The 15,603-nt window shown below is 41.5% G+C and overlaps 1 protein-coding gene across 5 annotated transcripts in view; it reads right to left on the reverse strand.

The window, feature by feature from the left end:
• RBM33 (RNA binding motif protein 33) overlaps positions 1-15,603 on the reverse strand; it is an 88,122-nt gene that overhangs the window by 19,533 nt on the left and 52,986 nt on the right. Inside the window, exon 16 of one of the 5 annotated variants that reach the window (XM_081163496.1) lies at positions 7,560-7,986. The exons of the other annotated variants lie outside the window; for them this stretch is intronic. Coding sequence (XP_081019622.1) covers positions 7,957-7,986 — 30 coding nt within the window. The 3' untranslated portion in view covers positions 7,560-7,956. Of the gene's footprint in view, positions 1-7,559; positions 7,987-15,603 lie in introns of those variants that run through there. 5 annotated transcript variants of the gene reach the window in all.

The raw sequence follows: 15,603 nt of genomic DNA on the forward strand, positions 1-15,603 counted from the left end.
AGACATGATGGTGGCTTATAAAGCTGCAAATTATGGAGAAAATGGCTAGAGAATTCCGCTCCATTCAAAACAGAAGAATTCAGATGTCCAATAAAACCGAATGGCTGTTGATTCAGGTCAGGCAAAATAAAGTCAAACAACATCTAACAGAATTCACTCCTACAGGATTAGTGATAACCACTAGCTTTGCTGGCTTTAAAAGGAGTTTAGGCATGCTTAAGGGAAATCAATGACTACTAGCCAGGTTCAGGGGCATTTTGAGCACCAAATATTGCAGGGCACACAGCTGGGGGGGGTGCCCTGCTTTTGAGATGTCCGGGGGCATCTGAATTGCCACTGAAGGAAGCAGGATGTTGGACTATCCAAACGCCTATTATTTTCTAATTATGGTGTGTGCAAATCTTTTTTGCCATGGCACTAGATGCTTCACAGAAATCCATCTGTCATCAAGTCCAAGCTAGGTGAATCCACCAAAAGAACTACTTAAGAAGGGTATAATTCTGTTGCATGTAGATTAAAATATCATTCCAAATTTTGGGACTCAATTAAAACCAGTGTTGTCCTAGAGGGGATGCAAGCCTTTCTAATGATGATTGTGATGATGATTTATTGAGTTTATATACCGCCCTATACCCGGAGGTCTCAGGGCGTTTCTAAGAGTTATGTTTATGTACATTTAATTCTGCCAAGTAGACCTGAAACTTTTGCTTAGCCTTTCACTTACTTGAGCCTTTACCAGTATATTAACATGTTTTGTGTAGCCTCTGGCAACGACAGTGCCAAGGCTGCATTTGCACAGAACCAGATAGTTCCCATCCTCAACAATTATCTGCCCACAGAGCAAGCCTTAGAACTGAGCCAATAACCAAGTGATACATTAGCACTATTTTGGTAGATTTGCTGATCTTCAAACCTTGAAAGCCAACTTTCATTTTGAATCAAGACCAGTATTTTCAGATGACCTTTAATATATTCTTATTCTTCATATTCAAAGTGATAAACCAAGAACAGGATTAGGTGTGAGACAGTACAGTTAAAAGGGCAAGCGCTCTAGTCAGTGTCAATTCTTAAACTGTTGATCTGCAAAATACCAGATCCTACAGATTTAAAATGCAAACAATGAGAAGTCAAGAAATATGCCTTCATCCCATTATTATATAAAACAGTATTGTATCACAAGTAATTTGTTACAAAAAAAACCACACACCACGATCTTGCCAGTTTTCAGTGATTGGTATAAGACATTCCTAAACTAAAGGTATTACACACTGACATATAGCTTAATATTGAACTTATGTGGTACAGTGGTACCTTGATTTACAACCATAATCCGTTCCGGAGGTCCGTTTGTAAACCAAAACAGGTTGTAACCCAAAGCACGTTTTCGCCAATGGGGCCTCCCAAAATTTTTTGTTCGTAATCCAAAAAAAAAAGGAATAATAAAAAAAAAGTTGCAAACACACTTCCGGGTTTGACATGTTTGTAATCCAAAACGTATGCAAACCAAGATGTATGCAAACCAAGGTACCACTGTATTAACTTTCTATTGTCATTTGCGACTTGGAAGACACCTTGAAAGTCCAGCTGGACTGTACAAGAAAGAACATAAAAGAATGAGGTCCAACCATCTCTAGATCAATGGTTTATTTGCAGAAATCTAAACTAATTACCTCCAGAAACTTAAGAGACCACGCATTGTTGTAAAAAACATGCATTCTTTAATAAATAAGACCTTTGAAGGAGTGCCAGAATTTTGTATGCTGTGCACTCTATCACGGATACCCTGACAGTTTCACAATGAAGATGAAGTTTGTTTGCCACCAATATTAGCCAGACAAATTTATTTATAACAAATGCTTCGAGGATGTCCTGATAAAAAACTGCCCCATTGATACTGTCAGAGCTTCTTGCAATTTGACAGATCAAATCTTATTTTAATTCTTAAAACCCCGCGAATGAGCGATATCACCAGTAAGCATTCTGTAGTGAGCAAATTGATTAATCCCCTTCTATAGAAATCTCAACTCTTGATTACACCTATCAGGCGTTAAGCAGCATTATTCCAGAGTGACAACACTTGACAAATTCCCCAACCATCTCTCTCAGCCTTTGTGGCCCTTCTAGCTTGTATTAACCCTGATGAAAAATTAATTTTCCTTATCTTTGACTAAAACCCAAAATCCAAATCCGCCAAACTGGCAACTCTTTCTGTAAAGGTATTATGAAAACCTCCAAAAGATTAATTGCATGTCTTCAGGTGACATTAAATTAATTTCTATACTCATGACAGACATTTGATACTCCGTACTGAGAGGACAGATAACATTGTAAGGATACACAGAAGGACAGTAGTGGAGTGTCCCAGGGCAGCCTCTTATGAATTCTCCTTTCGATAAGGCCATACTTCACTGTCATTGGCACTGTTACCGATCTTGCAGCCCATAGACCTCACTGCACAGGTTTCTATTAACCACGACAATGCTGTGTTTATCCATGTAATCTTTTCTAAAGCTAATTCAAAAATCACCCAACAGCGAGGGGGATGTGTTTGCCGGATAAAGCATTTAAAGGAAATAAACTTGGGTCGATTTGTGAAGTGTCACATTGCAGGGACACAGGCAGCAAAAAACTGCTCTGCAGACGTATTTTGTGAAGATGAGCGGACAGGAAACCTTGCACCACAGGACCCTCAAACGCCCGCGTTGAGAGAAAAACTCCTTTTTCAACAAGAGCCTGTTTATAAACATTTAAAAACGTCCATTTTTCAGCCTTTGCGCTCTCTCTCTCTCTCTCTCTCTCTTACCGAGGGGTAAAATACTCTAAAACCAACTTGTTGAGCAAGTTCATTAGCAACTATATTTACCAACTGGCAGCTCTATAATGGCAACACTGGCATGAGATGGGGCAGTATGCTCAAGTGGACTTGTCTTTAGACATTCAGTTAAATGGGGTACAGAAGATGGAATTAAAAACCAAATGGAAGTTCTGGGTAGAAGTGAAGTTGTACGTCTGCCCTCAATAACTTTGCATATAGCACTGAATCTTGGTCTCCAAGACTGCTTAATTTGCAAAAGGAACTAAAGTGGATGCTTGGGTTGCAAACGTGATCTGTGCAGGAAGCAGGTTCACAACCCGCAGCGCCGCATCTGTGCATACGTGGGTTGTGATTCGGTGCTTCTGTGCATGCGCAATGCATGTTTTAGCATTTTTGCACATGCGCAAGCGCTGAAACCCGGAAGTAACCGGTTCCGGTACTTCCGGGTTCGGTGCGGTGCTCAACCCGAAAATGCACAACCTGAAGCGTCTGTAACCCAGGGTATGACTGTACAGTGGTACCTTGGGTTAAGTACTTACTTCGTTCCAGAGGTCCGTTCTTAACCTGAAACTGTTCTTAACCTGAAGCACCACTTTAACTAATGGGGCCTCCTGCTGCCGCCGTGCCACCGGAGCACGATTTCTGTTCTCATCCTGAAGCAAAGTTCTTAACCCGAGATACTATTTTTGGCTTAGCGGAGTCTTTAACCTGAAGCATATGTAACCCGAGGTACCACTGTAATCATACAGTGAATGAAACTCTGTCCAATTGTGTCCTTCCACTGACAGGAAGTGCTTTTGTCCAGTGAAGGTTTCCATCTGAAGAACAGAGAGGTAAACCATTTCCTTTGGTTTTTTTAAAAAAAGATATTTATTAAGTTTTCACAAATTATAAAATCAAACACAATACAAACAAACACACACAAAGACAAATATAATTTCAAATCCTTATTCTCTTAAAACTTACTTCGCCGACTCCTCATACCTCCCCTTTCTGCATTCCAATTTAATATTTAGTTCAGCAAATCCTCACCCTTAATTTAATCTAATTGTAATCCTTTCTTTTCCTTTACCTAAACCATTTCCTTTGATTCCCCCTCTCCCATGCCACTGTCCATACTGTTTCAAAGCTCCCCCATCCCCCACAAAAGCCTCTGGAGCAATTTTTTTAGTGGGGGGCATCAGCAAGTATAATCTCCCTTCCCATTCTGTTGACAGAAGCCTCCACTGTATCCTTGTGTCTTCAATCAGCAGAGGGACACCACCGCAAAGAACACTAAAAATTAAAAAGTTTAGAGACCAAAGTCTTAGAAACAGACAGCACATACTTATTCTTACTGCCCGGGGCCGGGGGAGGGATTGCAACCTTTTTGTAAACCACTTGGGGGGGGGGGTTGCAATCAGCGTATGAATATTATAAAATAAATAATAAACAAACCAAGTTTATATGGGGACATGGTCATGGTATCCAATTCCTAAGAGGTCTAAATGCAGAGGGAAGACAGGAGCTGTGGCTCCATTCCAGTTTTTTTCTTCTGCCTGCAGCTCTCTGCGCCTCTCTTCTCTCTCCTGCAGCTTTCTTCTTCTTCTGTCTGCTTGCCTTGGTTGCTTCCCTGCTTGTTTATCTCCTCTGCTGCAACCATCGCCGGGAAGGCCACCACCACCATAGCCAAGCACTTATGACTGAACTCACACAAGTAAAATGCATGTGTGCTGTGGTTGTACTGTGTACATATGGTGGGTAACAACATTCCATTATTTGAATTATATTGACTTTCTGGTTTATTTATTATGGCAATGCGCCTGGAACACCTATGGGGAATGCACTAGCAAGACTCATGTATTCCATACATTACCTGGGCTCACATACACTCACAATTCTTATTTCCTACAGGATGGCAGAAGCAGGAGAAGATAGAAGCAGGAAAAGATAAGAGTGACTTCTTTTTCTTTTCTATTTTCTGGTAATGTTCACAATAGCATTCAATTTAAGCGTACTACTGGAAATTAATGTTTTGTTGTTGATGTACTTGTGTGCTGTGAGCAACACTGTGCACACAAAGCCCAATGCTGCTCAGGGCATTTACATGAATGCACAAAGGTGCTATACAGACTGTTCTACACATGTTCCTGGTATTTCCAGCACAATCACCCAGATTTTTCCTTTCTGAAGAGAATTCATGTTATTTGAAAAACATGCCCTTCAAAGGTTACAGATATACACAGATGAGCTGTGAAAACCACAAAGATGGTCCTTGCTACAATATGTTATCTTGCCTTAGGAGGACTTTAAACGTTTAGCAACACAAAACACAATAATTTATAAAACGCAAACATGCATGCGTTAGTGACAAGTGAAATGTTAAGTTAAGATTGACCAAATTCACTGGTTTCTAACTAGTAACATAATGGGCAGAATAACGATGACCCAAACCCCTACAATACCTTGATTGCACAAAAAATGGGTGATAAGGTTTGCCTCGTATTTTGCTTGCAATATTTGTCATGCACCCCCAAGAATCTGCATATAAAGGAATAGGGAGAGCTAATGAAGTGATGATTTCTTAATACATAACTCAGTATCTTATTTTTATAACTGAAACAATTAACTCATAATTCGATGAACACTGAGAACTATCACTGAGAAATAGTCATACCTTCAGAGTCTCAACAACTGTTTACATTTGCCTTGGGAAACAGATTATATATGGTTGTATGGTAGAAATAATAAAACTCCAACTGGAACGGTGGTGATGGTGGTGGGGATACGCACACTACTGACTTCTGTGATGGCAAAATGAAATGGCTAAGCGTCTGTAGTTCAGAAGTTATGATGACATACACTTCCTCTTAACTAAAAAAGTTGGCAAATTATACTATGCAGGAAGCAAAAAAAGTACAATTCTAGAATCTGTTTCTAACCAACTTTGCTGAGATGTAAATGTTTAGCAAAGGAAGTCAGCAGTTATATTTGAACACATTTGAACACAAGTCAGCAGTTATATTTGAACACATAATTTAAAGCCGAGGTTGGGTACGGGGTTTGTTTCCTCCAAAAAAACAAACAAACATGACAAATCAGTTGTGACTTAAATGCTTGGCATGCAATCACAAATGCATTTCTAAAAAGGATACCAAAAATGTAGCCAGCCTTTCCCATTCCTGCTCTGCCATCTTTCCCAACCTCTTCTAGTATCCTCTGTGATAGAACAGTTTCTTGTATCTTCATACCAGGCAAGTCTCCTAAGTATTCTGAGGTGTTTTCCAGCTGGGACCAGGATAGACTCAGCTTTCCTTTCCTGCGATGATGGAACGGCTGCTATGCCTTGGAGTTGCATGAAATTTCTAGGCAGGAGCTCTCCTCGCCTGGCTACTGAGGTAACTACTCATAGCAAGAAAGACAATTGGGCAGAGACCCTACTGTGTTATGCAGCATGATGGTTAATTCAGCCCAAACAAAAGATGCCAGCAATCTACAGCCCTCTAGCCCACAAGGCATTTCCCAACACTGAAGTGCTCACCCACTTGAGATTTTATTTTATTCCACACACACACACACACACAATATATAATTACAGTTTATGGAGTTGAAAATACCTGGGGAGGTGGGGGGGGGGAGAGGAAATTGAGATGATGCATGGTTTCAGTATTGTCCTTTTCAATGGCCTATCCTAATAATGGGCCACTGTACTTTAAAGAAGCCATCTCTCTACTTGTTTCAAGTGTAGCATTACTACAGTGGTACCTAGGTTTGCATATGTTTTGGATTACAAACACATCAAACCCGGAAGTGCGTGTCCCGGTGTGCAACTTTTTTTTGGATTACAACCCTTGCGGGGGGGGGGATTCCGAACAAAAGTTTTTTGGAGGCCCCATTGGCGAAAGTGCGCCTTGGGTTACAACCTGTTTTGGTTTACAAACAGACCTCCAGAACATATTATGGTTGTAAACCAAGGTACCACTGTACTTTCTCTAAGAAGTTGGTCCATTTTATGGAACAAAATTCGTTCTCCTTGCAATTGCTATTAATTGATCTATATAGTAGTACTATCAGTGTGCCATAACACTTTACAGACTGCAAAAGGTCAATTCACTGCCCTGAGGAGGCTACCTTCTAAAATTTGAGTCGGGAAACAGAGTGAGGGCAGGGAGGGGAGGAAGGGTAATTAGGGAAGCAATGAACACTTTTAGCTACAGGTGGAGTTACAGCAAGGCATGGGAATCAAGGGGCTGTGCCAAATGATTTACAGGGCAGGTGGATTTTGAAGAGGGGTTTGGGCACAGGAAACTCCAGGTGTTCTGGGAGATACTAACAATACCAAGCATGCAGGGCAGCAAGGGACAAAAGGAAAGTCTTTTGAGGGAACAGACTTTTGGATGGCACAGCTGGAGGACCAAAGTTCTGGCAGGAATGTATGTGTGGAGAGGTATGAGTGGGAAGACCATGGAAGCCCTCTGAAGTAAACAGAACAGGGCTTGGGTAGGATTGTGCTATCTATACTTACAGTAGTAGGAGATGAAAAATACCTTGAAGTTCTTAAGTAGCACAGTTTCAATTAATGGAAGCAAGGCAGGTCCTGAGTACGATTGCAAAATACCGAGTCTGAATGAAATCACAGCTAAGCTGTAGTCCTGCCCTCACTAACAGAAATGTGAGTTGTCTCCAATATTGTTGTGGGTTTCCATATAATAGAACCGATGTTATGATCTATGAGATCACAATAAAAGGGCTATAAAAGTACACATTATTTAAACATTTTTATTGCATGAGATGAGCAATACAGATGCAAAAAACCAAAAGTATACAATAATTAAACTTTTTTGAACAGTTCTCATTTTTAGAGAGCAATGCTTGCTTCCCAACTGAAGCAAAATTTTCTCTCCCTCCCCCCCCATTCCCCCACCTCTTCCACTCTTTTCACTCCTGATATAAATGCCATAGCTCATGTAGAGTGGAATGAACAGTTGTGCTGTTTCAGCCTTTGGAGACACTATGACTACCAACAGTTGCAACAATTACATAAAAAAAGCAGAGTTTCCATATACGAAAGACCCACTAGTGCAGTTCTCCACAGAGACTAAGGTGTGTTTCTTGGTCCAGTATAAGACTCAGCATTTTCAGACGACAGAGGACTAGACATATCACTCTGAGCAAGGGAGGTCAGTCTTTGGCTAAGGAGAAATCACCCAACAACAACATAAGATGGTTGAACAGCAGTTAATGTTAAGCATTCTGTAATTCCACAGTAGTCAATGGGTATCATCCAACATGTACACATGAAATTTCATCACCAAAAAGGAATATAGGGACAATAACCACAAACCTGCTTCATAAGACCGTCATCACTACTCCGCCATACTAGTTTCTACTGTCACAATTAGTGCAATAACCTCAAATCTTAGTGCTTGCTATTCCACAGGCTAATGGATTTATTTATAGTGAAAGAAATACCAGAAGAACCGCCCATAAGTCAGCCATCACTAGCCCACGATGCAGTTATATTTGATCTCAGGAACAAATACTAGCGTTAACATTTAATATATTTTTATGTTTCTATGTGTTACAATTGTACTGGGGAGATCAATGTAAAAATATGCCTTTCAAACCCCTTAACTGCCATCACGTCTAGGCACTGTGATGATAGAAGCTTCCTCTTCTATACATGATCCTTTAAGTTTAAGAAGCAGAGGAAGAAATAATTATTAATAGCGTCAGTCCACCTAATTCAAGGAATGGGCAAGTAACTTCATAATGGCTGGAGTAATTCCCTGGGATCAGCTCTCACCCCCAAACGTCAAAGCTTCTTGCCAGTTAGTGTATTTCTCTCTTGCAGTGACCTATTTCTACAAGATCCCCCATTTGCCCATGTGGGGTTCAATTCTGTAGCACAAGCGTGTCACAAGTGCTTCCTTTTGCATGTGTTGTGTTTTAGTATCACTGGGGGGGAAAATGTTAAGCGGGTACTAGATTTACCATTTTCATGATTTATGAGGATGCATTTATGGGGATGCAGGGGCGAAGCCAGACAGAGAATAAAGGTCATCTGCATGTACAGGGATGCTGAGAGAATAAAATTGGGGATTGTAGGAAAAAGACCAGGCACCCAGAGTCCCTTGGAAGAAAGGTATAATAAAAATTGCTAATATATAATTGTGTTGTGCTGTCACTTGTGTGCAAATCATGTGAACCCCTTTTCTGTCAAGTGCTGCTCCAAAGGAAGATGCCTGGAGTACACATTACAACTACTCTAAGTTTAAACGAAAGGCCAGTATGGCTGAAAGGGAAAAATACAGAGTCTAAGGACAGAATAACAGCACAACGAAAGCAGAAGGAAGGGGGCAAGCCTAAGGGTGTTTAGTCAAAGAGGGTCTGGAACGTAGGGGGCTGAGAGACAGAGGCAAAGGTTTGACAAGACTAGGCTCCGTTAAATACAACGGGGCTCAAATGAATAGTATTTAACTTCTTTCATGGGTTTCAGTGGGACTTGGGCCCAATCCAGAAAGACAGTAGAATGAGATGGAAAAAGTGGCTGACAAGAATTCAGACTGCAGGTGGGGGATATCTATTGTTGAATGTTCCCTCCTATTGAAACCCAAATATAAATATAAATAATATAAATAATATATAAATAATATATAAATGCACATCTGGGAGAAAGTTTCTAGCACCGCCCACATTGTGTTAGTTTTTTACTTGCATGGTGATTTATGTATGGGTGCACTCATGATTCTACACTTGCAGTCTGAAGTGGTTCTGTACATTCTACTAAATTAAGCCTCTTCCACCTTAATTCCATTGCATGTGCTGATCTGGCTTCAGTTACAACTAAATTTATTTAGAAGGGGGACAGAGTAGTTGGTAGAAAAATAGGCAGGCATTGTAACAGGCTGAGTTAAGCAGGAAAAGAGCTGGGGAACAACCCAGGGATGTGTGGTTGTTTCTTGTTTGAAGGCAGCAGTGTGTGCATTGTATATTTCACCTATTTTAATACCCACCTAAACATTCAGCTGCAAAATCATTTAGTACAATGGGGGGGATGCAACAGCACAACCCAGCTCTGAAAAAATATCTACTGCAGACCAAGTACAGAATGCAATTAAAACTATGACGCAAACCAAACACTGGTAACTCCCGAGTGATGAGGCTGGGCATTTACCCTAGCCCTGAATACTTGCAAAGGGCTCACCATTCCAAAGATACTGCCACTATCACTTTGCACCCAAGAGGTTCAGAGGTCATGAGGGAATTCCTGGGTTGCATACTCTACATCTGCTGGATTAGGGGGGGGGGTTCCCTACTGAGAAGACCTTACCAGAGAGACCCCAAAATAATACAGCTAGCACTGAAGACCAAAAGCAGTCATTAGCAGACAATGCAACAAGCTTGAAAAGGAAGCAGCAAAAGCAGCAAGTCATAGCAGCCATTCAGCCAAATAGTAGCCCAGTTCTGAATGGCCATTATCTAAAATCTTCCTCCTTGGCAAAGACTTCCAACTAAAAACCTGTTGCCAGCCCAAAAGGCAAATGACATGATATGAACACTCCTCTGAAGAATGAGTCACAGCAACTGAAGAGCATAGTTTCTTATTTATCAAATGAACAAGTTAGTAGTATGAATGCAAATTTAACACAATTTCTAAAATTCTCTTAAATTTATGGTTACTCTGGAAACTTCAATGTAAGCCAGACAAAGAGGATGAGACACACAAAGATATTTCTGCGAGAGCTTTTACTACAACACTGATATATGCACCCAAGAAGCAGAGGCAAAGCAGAAGCATTGTTCTGAGCAACCAACAGTGAGTTAGGAGGTTGACCTCCTAGCGTAAACTTATCCCAGTGTTATCCCACCATATTCCTAGCGTTAGCAAATCTTGTGTGTCAAAAGTAAATCTGAAAGTGCCCATGTTGTGTCACTGATATCATGATGTATTAAAAAAAATTCCACTGTGAATGACAGCATGAGTTTGCTAAGATTAATTATGCTTTTAAATGGTGTAGTGTGGTGTAGTGGTTAAGAGCGGTAGTCACGTAATCTGGGGAACCGGGTTCGCGTCTCCGCTCCTCCACATGCAGCTGCTGGGTGACCTTGGGCCAGTCACACTTCTTTGAAGTCTCTCAGCCCCACTCACCTCACAGAGTGTTTGTTGTGGGGGAGGAAGGGAAAGGAGATTGTTAGCCGCTTTGAGACTCCTGAAGGGGAGTGAAAGGCGGGATATCAAATCCAAACTCTTCTTCTTCTTCTTCTATTTGTGCTCTGCTAAGTCAATATATTATGTATGTTTTATGTATACTGACAGCTATGTCCAACCCTATACAAAAAAAAACCTACTCAAGGTGGCTTACAACAATTTAGAATTCTTATTATTTTATATGGTAGCTTATGTGAGTATTCATTACCTAGACAAAACAAAGTAGTTCGTTAATGATCATACAAGTTTTCATCAAGTTTGTATAAATCTGAAAATGCACAGAACCAACAATTCTGAGGGAGAGAACATGATGCTTTCAGAAACAAACTATCCAAAAGTAAGGTTTACTGATTTCAGTGGAGCTCACTCCGCAGCAAATCTGCAGAACTGGAGCACTACAACCTGTCTAGACTTGCCCAGTGTCTTGGTGGTGGGGTAGAATAATCCTTTTTCCTTGCCACACCAATGCCCTCCAGAGACAAAGGTGCTGGCACTCCAAGGATCTGCAAGTCTCCATCAACATCTCTCCATCTGATGTCCACAAGGACACAGAATAGAGAAGAGGGAAGCAAAATGGCAGGCACCAGTTTAGGGGAGAGAGAGAGAGAGAGAGAGAGAGAGAGAGAGAGAGAGAGAGAGAGAGAGAGAAGGGCTCTCTCTTCTAAAATGGCACCTAATTAATCAGGGGCACTTTTTTAATGGTCTGGAAGGTTAATAGATGAACCTATTTGATCAAACACTGCAGCCCTCTTTTTTTAAAAAAACTTCTAATACACAGTGTAAAATGTAAATGTAAGTATAGATTTTGTGCTCAACTTCCATGGTACAGTCTTCTTTGGGCCAAAAATGCAGTAAGGAAAGAGGTTCTTCATTTCAATATTTCTGCTTGAAATGTTCAAAGCAACCTACAGATCAATGAGGAAGTGATCAGAATTCTTGCCATGTGTGCTATTTGCATAATAGTTCTTTTCTCAAGGCAGAAAACTGACTTTTGACTTGCAGGGAACAAGTATCCCTAACCACAGTGTAAAGGCAGCTTGAAATAAGAAAATTCCTAAATAGAGAACAGGGAACAGCAAACACAGGTGGGATTGCGTACACTTGTGTTTTGCCTCATTCTCATTTGCTACAACAGGGGTAGGGAACTGGAATTACGTAGCAGGCCAGATCCTTATCTCCCCTACCCTGCACAGGCCAAATTTGACAGGTGAGTGGGAACACCACCTGTTAATCACCTAATGTCACAATGGTGACAGGTGATGGAGTGCTTTGTACCACTGATCAGCTGATCATTGGCAATTCAGAGTGCTGAGCAGGACTCTTTGCAAGCCCATTCAAGGATTGGCTAGCTAGTTACCCAGTGGGAACCCCAACTGGCTTGCTCTAACTGCCAATCAGTAGCATCTTCACCCGTCCCTCACCTGACATCACATATGATGTCAAGTGTGCGACTGGGGCAAGTGGTTTGGAGAAAACGGCCTTATGAGCCAAACTGGGATCTGTTCCCAGCTTAATTAAACCCATAACTCAGGGATCCCCACTCCTGTGCTACACAATAGGAAGCTTTGGTGAGCTGAATGGTCATTTCCCATGAATATCTGGGCACCCCAACTGTCCCACCTGACAGTTTATATGTTGCATGCCAATCTACCACCTTATACATAGGTTTTCTGTGTGAAAAATAGGGTAGCTGATATAAATGATATGTTTCATGAACAAATGGGAGAAGGGTAGTGCTTTCATAATACACTTCTAAAGATAGCTGAAGAATTATGACTTTTCTTCAAACTTCTGAAAACAATGGATTGAAGATCACAACGTCCAGCAAATGCTGTGCTGAAAGCACCAACAGCAATATTCTTGTCAATGAGTTTGAACAAAAGCAAAAATGGAAACACGTCTTCAACAGGCTGGTAGTTCTCAACACTTTCAGAAAGAGCTGCAATACCAGAAGATCAATATACTGTTCAGCCAGAACATGATATAGCTGACCTAGATGAGTTCAGATTTTGATGGAACACTTACATTCAAAACCTTGACCCAAAGGAAGAATACATAGATGCCTCAAAGGAGAATTACCAAAACATGCTCTAGGCAGGACTCAGAACTAGACATTCAGCAGGATTTGGGATGTCTACCTTACAGAGGGCTCTGACAGACTTAATCTTTGTGTAAGCTTAGACTAGCAAAATTGTCCAGACTGTCTCCCTTGCTGCCAATAACTCCCCTTTTCTCTGTGCAGCATGTGGAACAAAGTAACATGGTTGTAACTTTCTGACAAACTATTGAAAATTTAATCAAGCATCTTGATCTGAGTTTTCATGCTTAGTAGCAATTTTCTGTATAAAGGAATGTAGCTATACATCTGCCTGCACTGGAAAATTGGCTCACCCCTATTTAGAAGTTTAGAGGAAGATACAGCAAGTCCCTTAGGAACTCTGCAGCGTGAAATATGTCTGTGTATTGCAACAAGAGGAAATATATCACCCAAATATACCAAGCCTGATAAATTAGTCCTGGCAATATCCTGCATTCACCTGCTTTTTACTCACAGGAGTAGCTAGTGGAGAATAAGCAAAGCACTCCATTCTTCCTTTCCCAGCCTCTCTTGTGACTAAAAAACAGACTAGCAAAACACTGTACTAACTAGAAATGAGCACTCTCTTCCCACTCCAACAACTCACTTGTTTCTATGCTGAGTGCTCCGTGAAGTCATGGTAAATGGTCAGATCACTCTGCCCCTTTTTCCAACAGTCTATGGTGTTTTATGCTAGTTGTGAGGGAGACAAAGCCTGTCCTGCATGTCAAGGTTCCACCATCAACCTGCTGTGTTTCTGTGCTGGACGACTAAGTGCTGATACTCCTTTCTGTGGATCCAACAGGTTGTCATGCCAATTGTTCTAGATCTACCCCCAGCCTCCCGTGTGCCCATGCAAGAAATGTAGGAGTTTCGCCTGCTGAGTAACTAAGCACAGCAGTTGAAACCTCCAGCCCATGAGCCTAATTAGGCCCACCTCTGAACTTGGCCCAGGAAGTCATTTTGGGCAAACCATGCCCTGGGCATTCCCAATCTCTTATTTCTGATTTTAGTGTTATAGTCCCACAGTATTTAAGATCAGAGATAAGTGTGGCACTGTGTTACTTAACATTAAGATTGAAGATAAGCATCTGCTTCTAACTTTTACCCTCAAAGGCCATGCAGAGGCCTATCTCCAATCTTAGAACTGTGGGACAGCGCTAAGATAAGAGATATGTCTGTGCTGATCCACTGGCATTAATTTTGCCATCCTAGGAGGTTGGGTGATTGGTAGGTTGGTGGCCCTGACCAGCCTTCAAAACTGCCTGCAGGTGGTGGGCTTTGCCATCCCTGGTCTACCACAAAAACCCAGAAGGCAGAGAGAAGGAGCACTCTACTTTGCTGCCAGCTCTCTCAGTTGCAATGATGGATGCATAAGAGGGAGCTTCACTTCCTGCGCACCCAGTACAGAAACCCAGCAGGCTGCTGGAGAAGGAATGAAGCACTCCATGCCTCTGCCAGCAGCCTGCTTGCTTTCTCTGTCAAGTGGGGAACGGAGGGCTTCCTAACCTACAACCCTATAATGGGTTGTCAGCAGAAGGGCCAAACCCTGGGTTGTTATCCACGCTGGAAGGAGAGAAGGTGAATAACCCCCTGCTGTCCAGCAAATAAATGCAGGTGGTTGCTAAAAGAGGGGCTGAACACTCCATTTCCTTTCTGCAACCTCATGCACCTATGTCAAATTTCTATTTGCCTAAGGCGACCAGGCAAGTGGTTGAAAGAAGATTGTATATATCTGCTACAGTGAATAACTGCAACAATTCGTTGTGGAGACTTCTTGCACTGGTATATATGATTTCAACAATCCTTTAGTTTTTACCAGTTGGAATTAAGATTGCCTAGCTATTACTATTGATAAAGAATATAAGCCTGTCAAAATCTTGTAAACGAAAGTGATTCCTCAAAGGATCACTATAATCTGAGCTGGAAGAGATTCCCATCTGATACTTTAAGGCAGGGTGCATTGGCCTCAATCCAAAGCAGCTCTATGCACGTGAAGGCTAGGACCATGCACACTCAGCTGGAGCTCTCTTTGAAGTTCTTGCCACAGCATCTCACACTGCCAAGGAGGCATGCCAATCTGCAATTTAAAAAGCAACTTGCCTCTTTAGCAGTGGGAGATGTTGCGGCAAAACATTTCGAAGAAAGCACTGCTTTCAGGCAGATGCCTCTCCTGCGCACAAAGCTTCTTTGTATTTCAACCTCCATACATAAACCGTCCCTCAAATGCCTGTTCAGCCTTTACAGGACAATCTCCAAGGAAATTCTACAGCCTCTCTGGGCTTCTTACTCCCCTGCTGAACCGATCTTACAACTAAGCTGTACTTAATAAGGAACATCTTAAAACAACTTCTCTGCACTCTGAACTATTTCAGTCTGAATCCTAACAATTTAACCATAGTGGTTAAAAAAGGTGGGAAATAGAGCTAATTATTTTTCTGGAAGAAAAACAACACCACTGCATGGAGCAAACTAAACTAATTTCAGCTCACTCCTTAAGTTATTTCCAATGCTGTCCAA

Source organism: Podarcis bocagei, assembly GCF_964188305.1.
Source record: "Podarcis bocagei genome assembly, chromosome: 12".
Taxonomy (NCBI): Eukaryota; Metazoa; Chordata; class Lepidosauria; order Squamata; family Lacertidae; genus Podarcis; species Podarcis bocagei.